This window comes from Schistocerca americana, chromosome 10, assembly GCF_021461395.2.
Source record: "Schistocerca americana isolate TAMUIC-IGC-003095 chromosome 10, iqSchAmer2.1, whole genome shotgun sequence".
Lineage (NCBI taxonomy): Eukaryota > Metazoa > Arthropoda > Insecta > Orthoptera > Acrididae > Schistocerca > Schistocerca americana.
In genome coordinates this window covers 190,302,817-190,315,418 of record NC_060128.1, presented here as the reverse complement: position 1 = coordinate 190,315,418, position 12,602 = coordinate 190,302,817, and the positions used below count along the sequence as shown (strand labels likewise).

General features: G+C 39.7%; 1 protein-coding gene across 1 annotated transcript in view; it reads right to left on the bottom strand.

Moving 5' to 3' along the window:
* The window catches only part of LOC124552698 (zinc phosphodiesterase ELAC protein 1-like), a 68,269-nt gene extending 57,895 nt beyond the window's left edge, over positions 1 to 10,374 (bottom strand). The window contains exons 1-4 of the mRNA XM_047127039.1: positions 10,188 to 10,374; positions 9,757 to 9,872; positions 4,725 to 4,880; positions 386 to 528 (exon numbers count right to left, since the gene is read on the bottom strand). Coding sequence (XP_046982995.1) covers positions 386 to 528; positions 4,725 to 4,880; positions 9,757 to 9,872; positions 10,188 to 10,269 — 497 coding nt within the window. The 5' untranslated portion in view covers positions 10,270 to 10,374. The remainder of the gene's footprint in view (positions 1 to 385; positions 529 to 4,724; positions 4,881 to 9,756; positions 9,873 to 10,187) is intronic.
* Between the last annotated feature and the right edge of the window lie 2,228 nt (positions 10,375 to 12,602).

Below are 12,602 nucleotides of genomic sequence, written 5' to 3'. Positions count from 1 at the left end.
TAAAAAAATACATGCTACAGCAATTTTTGGAGATTCAGTCACTAAGGAGATGAAACACTGGATGACATTAACATTTGTTTTGAAAATAAATGGTTATTAAAATGCTACTAAAGCATTTTTAAAGCCACATATATGAAAACTGGTAGTTGACTTCTAAAGAAATGTGTGTTAAGGGATAAAAGTTTTCATGGAAATGTCACTACAAGAAATAAAAAGGCAGGATTGACAAAGAACACTTACTATAGCTACCAGAATCGCATTTGCTTAATGTACTCTCAGAAAAGACTGTGCTTCTATGGCCTTCATTAGCATGGAAACGTAGATGTTCAAATTTGTGAACGTAAAAAATTTGATTTGAGAAAAACAAAATCTGTGTCAGACTTACACTTCCCACACACCACTATCATCACACACTATACTTCGACCTCCGATCTCCTGCGGGTGTAGACATCCGTTGTCATCGTTGTCCACTTTCCAGTCGTGCCAATCGTCAGGATATTGATGTTGAGCTATCATCAACTCGTGAACCTACTAAAACAATCCAGGTTTACACTAATGCGGTAACAATTTTTCTTTGTTGTGCTTTAAGCCAATAATATCAAAAGGGAAAATTCACTTAACTATATAAAATTATGAGACAGAACTGCTGTTAATCAGTCGTCTTCAGTGGGAAAAATTCTTAGTACTGTCAAAAATATAAGAACCTCACCTAACTTTTGGAATTATTTGTTTCTTCCTTAGGGAGGAAAGAAGGATAGATAGGGGGTAGCCAAACAGGAGGGCCAGTCACTCCGACCCTAGTGGGGGAAGGATACGCCTGTTGCCAAAAGCCTGTGACATTCTCATGCTAGGCTACTTATCACAAATTGTACAGTAGTTCCCCAGAGCAGATACAGAGGTTTAGAGTTTCACAGCTGACAGAAGCAATGTGGCAGCATTGAGTTCCTAATGGCAGGTGGTGTTAATTCAGTTGCAATTTGTCAAAGGCTCAGCAGTTCATGGTAAAGGTTTTGCTGATGTTGGCACTAACAAACATATGTCAATTCAGAGAATGAGGAATCATGATGGAAGTTCACATTCCCCTCCTCCTCAAACAAAAGCTGTTCAGTAAATGTGTTTGCATTTTTACATGCGTCAATATTCAAATTTGACAGCTAACTTTCAGTGAATAAATTAGTACGAAAATTAAAGGAGAGAATAAATCCTCACTGTCAGGCCTTGAAGACTGTGCTACAGTTGACTGAGCACCGTGTCATCCTCAGTCAGTCATCATCTAATACATGGGTTCAGCATCCGTCACTCCTGGGTGTAGTCAACAAAATGGCTCAAATGGCTCTAAGCACTATGGGACTTAACATCTGAGGTCATCAGTCAACTAGACTTAGAATTACTTAAACCTAACTAACCTTAGGACATGCCTGAGGCAGGATTTGAACTTCCAACCGTAGCAGCAGTGCAGTTCTGGACTGGAGCATCTACAACAGCTCGACCACAGCGGCCAGCCGGTAGTCGACACTCCGACCTCAGAGCCACTAGCTCTCCATCGGGTAGCTCCTAAACTGACATCACAAGGCTGTATGCACCTCAATCCAGTCCTCCCACCACAGAAAAAATCCCTGGCTGTATTCAGCATTGAACCTGAGTTCCCTGCACGATCAACTGTCACATTAACCACTCGGCTATGGAGGCAGACTAGCATGAAAACTAAGTCTTGAAAACAGCTTTGTTTAACACAGGCTATTTTCCAGTTGCTTCCTTATGCTTATAGGTTTGCATCCCGACCAGCTTCAGAGAACATTCCAGTCACGAAAAGCATCCACTCAGAGACTGACCGCACATGCTGCCTCCAATGAATCTGACAGTTCGAGAGGCCACAGGTAAACCAGCAAACTGCAGGAAGCCGGGTCAGGCAAGACAGGCAGAGAAAGATCCTCCACATAGCCATAGTCTGCAGGCCTGTGCTCACACTCTTACCGGTCAGTGAAATACTGATAATGGTGCAGATTTCACTTTTACATTACGGAAATTATGATGTTGTCAAAGTTTTGAGACCTACCCCACATTACACTTTTCACATCAATTCTGTGACAAATACTTTTCAAATACTCTGAACTGCAACTCTGGATCAAAGAGAATAATAATAATAATAATAATAATAATAATAATAATCAAAAAATTAAAACATATTTTATTGTAGCTAAACAATTTATTATTGCCACATTGGTTCAAATGGCTCTGAGCACTATGGGACTTAACATCAGAGGTCATCAGTCCCCTAGAACTTAGAACTACTTAAACCTAACCAACCTATGGATATCACACACATCCATGCCCGAGGCAGGATTCGAACCTGCGACCGTAGGCTGCACGGTTCCAGACTGCAGCACTTAGAACCGCTCGGTTACCGGCCAGCCTATTACCACATTAAAATGTTTTATATATTTTATTGTTATTTTTATTAAAATCATAGGCATCAGTGGCATACCAAAAGTGTCAGATCACAAGTTATATTTCTAGGCTGGGAGAGAGGGGAGTATGAGGGATGAGGGGCTGAAGGGCAGCATCAAACTTGACTCCACAACCTGGAGAACCATACCTTAGATCTGTGCCTGTTGGGTTAACACAGGCTTGATGACTTCTTAAGTAACAGAACTCAGTATGTTCTCGTTGACACATGGTGTTCATCAGAGACCAAGGTATCATCAGGAGTGCCCCAGCAAAGTGTGATAGGAACGCAGTTATTTTCTGTACATATATTACGAAGCAATACGAAATGGAACAAGTGTGCATGAATTGTATTGAGAGATTATTACAAAAATGTGGTTCATCTCTAAAGGAGAACATATACAGGACACTAATGTGACCCATTTTTGAGTAATGTATGAGCATTTGGGACCTGCACTACATCAAATTACAGGAAGACATCAAGGTAATTCAGGGGTGGGCTGCTAGATTTGTTACTGATAGATTCAAACACAACACAAACGTTACAGAGAACCTTCAGCAACTGAAATGGGAATCACTGTAGGGAAGGCAGTGTTCTCTTTGAGAAGCACTACAGAGAAAATTTAGAGAACCAGCATTCGAGGCTCGACTCGCAGAATGACTACTGCCACCAACGAACATTTCACATAAGGACCATGAAGATAATATTAGAGAGATTCGGGCTCATACACATATAGTCAGTCATTTCTCTCTCACTTTATTTGCAAGTGGAACAGAAAAGGAAAAGACTAATAGTGGTACAGGGTACCTTCTGCCATGCACCCAGAGACTTGTGGTGTGTGAATGTAGATATAGTTGTAGATGTAAAGTTCAAAGGCCTGCAATAAGGGAACTGTATGACAAACTAAGGGTCTGACAACCTTAGTCAGCAAGTGATGATATTCATAAGAGGAAAACCAGCTAACTTATAACGGGAATTGGCACATTGTTCACAAAGGAATCGCTAGCAGAATCAGAATTTCACAAGTCTTTGATTCACACTGTTGCTTCCCTTGACTATCAAAACATTTGTACTGGGGGGATTCCACTGCTGATCCTCCATACTTAATATCGGGTGCCAGTTTTTGTCAAAACATTCAGGGTTCAAAACCATAAGAAAATCAGAAACACCTACTAAGACACAACTAACTCTACAGCAAATTCCAAAATCTTCCATACACAATTTAGAAAGAAATGAGGCACTTTGCAGGCATGTAAGAAGAACAGAGGAAAGCAGACTAATGAAACAAATATTCCAACAAAAACAATCAATGCCTCAAAATACAATATGGATAGATAAAAATCTATTTGCGATGTGACGGCAGGAGAAAACACACAAAAGATGTGGACATGCATGAGGTTTTGGAACCAGTGGCTCCTCCTCTTGGCAGAAGGGTTGAAGAGAAAGGGAGAGAGGGATGAATGAGAAGGACCAGTTTAGGAAATGGGAAAAATTTCGGCAAATTTGCCCAGAGCCTCGGGTGAGGGGAGACTTACTGGATGGGACAAGAAGGAAGGAATGATTGTCAGTGCACAAATATTCCATGATTTAAGTGGATCAATAGACCTACAAAAAACTAATATTTCTGATGGAGATATCCAAGCCAGAAGATTCCAGGAGCAAGCTGAAAACTCTGAGGATTTTCAAGTGAAAGAAAAAATGAAAGTATAAAAAAAATAATCAGCAAGAAACAGATTGATTGACAGAGGGGTTATGGGACCAAACAGCTAGGTCATCAGCCCCACAATTCAAGAGTTAGTCACCAAAGAAAGATGGTCTGGTAAAAGTGGATGGATCCAGTCAGGGGAGTCAAATTATAAAATAATAAACATTAAACACACACATTAAAAGGCATAAAAGATGAGACCAAATCTAAAAACTGGAAGAAAGGGGCAGTCATGGGGTAACAGACCAAGAAGACTAGAAAAGAGATCCCAACCACAACCAACCTGCCACTGCTCCAAGACTAAAGATGATCCTTATACCTGGAAATAAAAATCACTTTCACGGGTCAAGAAACAGAGGAAAGAGCAAAATGTACGAATCAAAAATATTGAGAAGGAGAAGAAAAAAGAAGAGCCACCACTGGAATAAGAAATCATATGAAACCGTTACATGTGGTTCATAGTTGAACAGCTCTGACAAAAACTGAAGAAAAACATACACATATGTGGTTTAAAAATTTCAAACACTTAAATTATTACTGCAAAAATGGAAGAAAGAAACCTGACTTACTGACCACATAGCTGAAATTCAACATGGATCTTGACAGACTTAAGCATTCTCTTACATATCTTCTCAATCCATGGGGGCCAAAAATCTCCAGCAAGAAATCACTCTTGCTCTCACTCATGTTGTTCGACAGAGTGCATAGCAGGCCGGGCAGACCAAACAACTGAAACACAAACAATTAATGCTTTTTTTCAGACATGGTACTTCTGTTGCAACCAATTGGTCTCTATGTTAAGGAAATATTCTTCCTACATAAACCCTCATGAATTTTACAAAAATCTATTACATACAGAGCAAACAGCATCAGTGGCAGATATTTATAAGTTGCATAACTATTTTCTCTATCTGCAACTGAGCCACTGCAAGCATTTGATTTGACACCTGTACAATTGTTACTCTCAGGTATGTTACCAGCTGATTCGTTCCAACAGCAACTCATGGATATTGTACTCAAAGGATGTTACATTTTTTCTGTCTTGTGAAGTGGAAATGGTCACATATCTAAACATTTAAAGCAAGTTGTCTACCTCTGATCCACTTTGAAATCTTATCAAGATCTGACTGAACATTTGTGCAGCTTCATTCATGCAGTACTTCATTATAGACAACTGTGTCATCTGCAAAACGTCTGAGGTTAGTATTAATACTGTCTGCCAAGTAATTAACACACAACATGAATTAGAAGAGTCCCAGCACACTTCCCTGGTGAACACTGAATGGCATCCAACCACCCTCTACCATTAGTACTGTCAAATGCCAGATTTACATGTCAACCCTATGAAGATATGGGATACATCTATGAAAAAGAAACATAAGAAGAACAAGAGTGTACTTAATTTGTATCTCCCAAGTGGTGTTATATATGACTGCCACCCCCCCCCCCCTCCCCCAACCATCTCAATCACCCACTCCCTTAATTACGAATGTCAATTAGGAAGCCAAAGGCTACTACATTTTTATATTTTGTAAAGCACACAGCTTTATATTTTTCTGTATTAAGACTTTGTTGTCAACCTTCGCATCACTGTGATATGCTGTGATAATCTAACTGATGATGATGACTGCTTTGTGGCACACTCAACTGCATTGTTATCAGAGCCCATACAGAGTCCCAATCTGTACACAGTCCAATCTCACCACATTCATGAATGATGATACAATGATCAGGACAACACAACACACCCAGTTCTTGGACAGAGCGAATCCCCAACCCAGCCGCGAATCGAACTTAGGACCTTGTGATCCAGAGGCAGCAACGCTAGCCACTAGACCCTGAGCTGCAGATGAAAATCTAACTGGCTGCGTGAACTGGCCTTATAAAAAGTTACACAACCTGTATAATTCTGAGGTACCTAACAAGTCTTCACTGTGTAATAGTAATGGCTCTATCCTACATTCACTGACCACAACAGATAACTGTTCTGTCTGTCAATGACCTTGCTCCATTTTGACTGTCATGAAGTTTCTGATTATTGTGAAACTTTTGTTATGTACCCTATGTGAACTTAGGTTTTTTTGCCAAACATTAGACTGGTACTAAATCCACACCTATTCAAAGGTCTAGTAACACTACGCCACCAGGTTGTGTCTAAGCATGGCACTATATCACGTGCGAAAAATGTAAGCCGAGTTTTGCACAATCACTGTTTCTGGAACAAACACTGTCAGTCATGTTAAAGGTTTGACATCAGAATGGCCTAAAATTATGCTATAAATGGAAAAATTTTAATTTGTGTGTCCATATTGTCCATAGTTGCTTTGCAATTCTTGGATTAACTTAATTACATACCACTGATGCTTTATCTCAATAAAGCAAAACCTGTCTGGTGAAAAGAGTCACATTTTTGTAGCTGCAATGACAGAACAAAAATACCCCCAAGGAATAGAAAAAAATAGGAAAACAATTTCTGAGAAGGATAGTAGCATACTCACCACATAGCGGAGATGATAAGTTGCAGATAGACACAAGAAACAGGCTGTTGGAAAATGAGTTTATGGCCAACACAGCCTGTGTGTGTGTGTGTGTGTGTGTGTGTGTGTGTGTGTGTGTGTGTGTGTTTTTCAACAAAGGCCTTGTTGGCTGAAAGCTCACTTTCCGACAGTCTTTTTGCTGTGACAGCCACTATATGGTGAGTAGCAACTACCCATTTCATAATAATGTTACATTCCATCCTGGATTTTACACTGTTTAAAACTTAATTTCCAGGTTACCTTGGTATTACTCTGTATGCAAGTGCATGAAGAGGAGAGGTTTGTACACAATCTCCTTTGTAGACTAGTTGCAATTCTCCAGTAGTCTCCCTACGAATTTAAATCTGCCACCTCCTTTACCTACAACAGAGGCTATCTGACTGTGCCACTTCAGTACATCCAAAAATTGACACTCTCAAGTAAGTATGTAAGTTGACTGATTGCATGATCTCTCTGCCTTCTGAGGGGACTTACATCTCAGAATCACGAACACCGAAACATTCACACTGTGCCTTGGACTGTTCAACTTCCAACATATGCTTGATGTTTTCACCAACCCTTGCCTGCATTTGGCATAAACCTCTTTTTTTCTTTTTTTTTTTTTTTTTTTAAAAAAACCTTCCTGGCAGATCAAAACTGTATGTGGGACCAAGACTAACTCGGGACCTTTGCCTTTTGCGGGCAAGTGCTTACCATCTGAGCTACCCAAGCACAACAGCTTTAATTCCGCCAGTACCTCATCTCCTACCTTCCAAACTTCACACAAGCTCTCCTGCAGGTCTTGCAGAACTAGCACTCCCAGAAGAAAGCATAACCTTGTAACATTGTACACTGTTTAGCAGCCATATCCCATACAATAAGCCCAATTATAGTGCACACAAGTCTTTCATAGTGCTTTTTGCTGCACGTTTCTTTTCATGATGTCTTTCAAGAACAAAGGAAGCACACTTCAATTCAGAGAAGGTAACTTCACAGAAAAGTCTTTCGGGTCTTTAGTTTGTCCGTCTGTGTGATAGCTTGATTACAAAATGTAGAGACTTTGTAAAGTGTTAAGAAAGTCCCCAATATTTGAATTAGGAAGTAATATTTTCTTTTTAATGTGGCAGAAGATATTGCCACATAATACAAAGTCATTAATCTTCAGATAACTGACAAAAGTACGTCTTAATTTAGTTTGCAGTTTCATGAACATTTGCTGAAATCTTATGTTTTGAAACAAAAAAAGGAGCTCAAACTTGCATATGTATTATTGGCAGCCTCATAATGAAACACTACTGCCAGTCTCAGCTCTTCAGAAAGTTCATTACACTAACTGTGCCTTGCTTGTTGCTACACATTCATAGTTTCCTGAACAGTATATCATACCGAGTCCACTGAACCTGTTGACAGCAGATGTTAGCTTCGTCCCGTAATGTAATGGCAACACAGCATCTGACATATGTGCACAGGCAGGAAAAGAATGAAAACCGAGAACTTTTGCATCTATATCATTTTGTGGAATGTACACCGTAGGGGCACGCTGATCTGTAGTGTAGCTTGAAGTGTAGAACTGGTTGAAAATATGCAAAGCAGTATTAGACACTTCAGTTAATCTGTCAAATCTTGCTGTGGCATTTTCAAGAAATTTGAAAACAAAATGTCTCCACTGTTGGGTATCTTTGAAATTCTACCCTTTTTTGTAAGATAGTTTTAGTAATAACTTGAATACACAGTATTAATGTTCCATAATATTTATTTAACAGTTTCATATGAACTGACTTTCAGCTTCTGTCGTCAGATAACTCAATACTAAACAGATAGTCCAAACAACTTCAGCAGGAATTCATAGCTGTACAAACATTGTTCTACAACAATACGAGACATTTTGTGACTACATTGATACAAAGCATAAGCACAATGTAATATGCAAAGAGACTGAACAAATAAACATTGTATTACAGTATATTCAAATAATACTATATGAATGTGTAGGCCAAATATGTTGTACAAGTGAGTAATGGCCCAGGCTATTATCTCAGATGGACAAACTGGTGAATGTATGAACATACCAAAGGAGGACACAGGATGGGAGAAAGAAGTCTATGGAATGTGGAAATGGATTGGTTATAACAAGCTAATTATCTATTGGAGAGAGAAATAATGACTGGCTTCCGCTACTTTATAGGAGTGAGAAATGGAACTGTGTTTAGTCACTAACAACCAGTTCAGAATTCTTTGACTGGTGTTTATTAATAGCCACAATTTCAAGTTGTTAGTTTTCTGCTTATAGTGCCTTAATGGAGAACATCACATTTCACACAATATGAATGACATTCATTCAGAGCATATTCAGCAAAGGTGGAATTTTTCCGTCATCCACATGCTATGCTTCTTTGCAAAACAGAGCAGGTGTCTGACAAAACTTCTGAATATAAAAAGGATGGTGACAGACGAATATTTAGTGCCACTTCGATACAACATGAGACACTGACAGCAGCAGAGACAAGGCAATGGAAAACTGGGCAGAGTTCAGCCTGATGCCTGTACTCTTACATGGGGACACTGAAGCATGATGAGCTGAATTCCCTGCAATATCTACCATCATTCATTCCAGTGCACAGGATGATGACATATCTCATGATATGCTACATACACAGTTTATTTGCCAATAGTGTTTTGGTAAAAATCTGTATACCAGCAAAGAAAATTCATCACCCATTACTCATGCATTGTCATAAGGTGATTGAATGAATAATTTGCAGTAATGATGGTTCTTACCTGGATCCTTGAATCACCCAAGCTCTATCATAATTAGTGCATGTCCTGAACCATCTGTCCGTGTCCAGTCAACAATATTCGAGTTCAACACGCTGATGAACACAATCACCCAAGCAATCCAGTACTTTCTATGTCTTTTTTAGCGCCCATGAAGTTGTGAATCTCATCAACAAAAGGGAATTAGGATTTCCACACATGATGAGGAATGTGTGTCTAATTCAGTTGCTCATTAATGCACATTTGTTATTAAGTAGTGAATGTTCATCTAAAGTTTTTTTTTTTTTTTTTTAGTTTTGTTAATGTCAACATACGTGATCTCCATGAAGATGAGTTATGAATATCTTCTCTATACGTCCTGGCTTTGCTGAGCTCTTCTGTAACTGAACTTGAGATCCTTCTCCACAATCAAACATCCAGATTCTGCCATCTGCAATTTAGGAAACAAATAAAATAAAGTTGTATTTACATATAAACGATAATTTGCAAGGCAAAGTTGATAATTATAATTTATCCTATGCGAGGTTGCTGAAGTGCGTGAGTATGGAAAATATCGAAATATGCGCAATTATTGAAGATTATAGACCTTGCTGTTTCCAAATATTTTTCAGGTGAATTAGTTGCAATATCAGAGTTCTTCCTGTGTCTGACACTGTAAGAAGAGTTGATGGAATGTTATCTGTCATATCGAGATGGATTTGAGAAACAATTAGATTGATCAGTTGAATTAGCACCTTGAACGTACCTTCAAACCGTAAAAGGGTACAAGAAACGCTTCTGTCTGCTGTTGGATAACACGACGCAGTCCCTAAAAATATTAGTTCCATGACACGTTATTTCTCACACCGTTCCCATACTACCAGCACCCGTGACACAGACACAATAAGAATAAACAAACACACGTGCCACTACCTGGTACTATCAAAGATGTTGATGAGCCAAGTTGTTCCACTTCATCATTGTTCTGCACAGTATGTCAACTGTCTGCAAAATGGCTTCCTCACGCACAGAGGCACAGTCTAACATAACAGTCGCGACACTTCGCCTCGATTTTGTTGCCTACAGCGCTAGCAGCGCCCCAAGCGGCTGGTAGGTTGAACTGTGAGTTCGGCGCGATCGTGACAGCGAATAGTGATTGATTATTTTGATATATACAATGGTTTGTACCATCGGGAGCGTTTGTAGCGCAATAAATTGCAGCAACAACAGGAAGAAGACACCACAGCTGTCTCTTTTTAGGTTTCCTAAGGATCCTGAGACGTATATACCATCATGTTACTAAACTGTATCGTCAGGATTCACTTGCAAACTATATGTGTATAAATGATGAATGTATCGTTTTAGGAGCAGAAAATGGCTTGTTAATAGCAGACGAGAAGACCTTATGAAGAAAGACCCAGTTTATCCGCATAATAATATTAGGTTTTGTCCGCTGCATTTCGAAGAAAACCAGTTCATGAACGCAGACAATAACAAACTCGTGTGCAATGCAGTACCCACACTGTTTGACATCCTAAATAAGCCACCTCAACTGACGATGAAGAGGAAACTGCCACAAAGATTCGACAGTCAATCTAAAGCTGTAAAACAGTCGTATGACACAGAAGCAGCCAGTTCAGCTCTCCATGTATCAGTGCCAGATTCGTGAGAATCGTCACCACAGACGTGCTTTGACGATAAAGTGGTTAGATTAAGTGCAGCTGTTCATGTCTTACAAAAGCGTGTGAAGTGTCAGAATGTGCAGATCGAGCGAAACTATTACGGGGCAAGGAAAGTGCCAACAGACAGATTGTTTGAAAATTATTCAAATATTTGGTTTTTCGTAAAATGTAATGTAATCAGCTCATTATAATGTTTTCAGCATATTTCTGCCACTATTTGGCAGTTGCTTTACCCACTTTGAATAATATAAAGATTAAGGTCGTACTTGTGGCAACAGGCAACAGTGGCACACACAGTAGGCCTACAGAACGATAAACGAGCTGTCGATCGCTTTTGCATGTTGAGGTACATGTCTGTGCTTCTTACATGTGAATCTGTGTGTTTATATTCTTTTGATATCAACGTGGTAAGCTGCAATTCTGTCCAATGTCACAAGTGTTTCTTCACGAATGTGTTGTAGCTTGCACTCTATTCATGGTTTTTGTCCATACTTGCGCTTATTTTAGAATCATTAATAGAAACATATATGATTTACGATACTAAACAAACTCTTGGAGGCAAGAAAATAACTCGAATAATTCGGAAATTACGTAGGAAATGGATTTAACAAACATTATGCTTACAACGCGTCTGACGTTCACCTTACCTGCCGCTTGGAGCGCTAGTGTCGCTCCATCTGTCAAACGGCAACAACTTTTACAGCAGTGAGTGTCGCGACTGTTACGTTAGACTGTGCACAGAGGTGCAAGTGAATGACGCAATTTTAAATGAAAACAAGAACTAGTTGTGTTGACGTACACTACACATCTTAAAAATATTGACCACAACTATGAAATCTTTGAGCCCAGATGTAAGAGGCCACTATTTACTTATTGCATCGATACAATTGTAAAGGCCCGTCCAATCGCAAAGATCTGTCTTTGTAAGTGCACACCATGTCTGCGCAGAGAATAGTTTCACGTGGGTATGCAAGTGGAGAGGAGATTTGCACAGATATGACAGCTGTCCAAACCCGGAAATTGCAGGTTTCAGGGAAATTGTTCATACCTGTGGGCACGAAGTACATATATACAAACAAATTATAAGGGCTGGTGCGCACGGATGATTATTGTCGCCGCGACTGTTTCGTCAGTCTTGTCCAGGCAGTGGATATTTACGTAGATGCTCGATTGTTAAGGCATAGTAGCCGGGTGATACTTTTGTCTGCCGACCCGCAAACAAGCCCGTGACAAAACTGTCACTGCGCAGCAAGTATATTCTCCGCTAGTTGCTTTGCGACTATCGATGGAGTAACATGCAAACATGGTATCAACGTCTTAGCACGGGAAACGCTAGAGTCACCTCGTTACACTTCTCTGTGACGTCACTATAACGTGTACCTGTCCAGTTTTGACGACAGGGATATCTATTGACTTTCGTAGTCGTATCGAGTTCTGAGAGCTGTGAGCTTCCTGTAACACAAAGCTCACATTTGGTATATTTGCTCTCTTAACTCAGT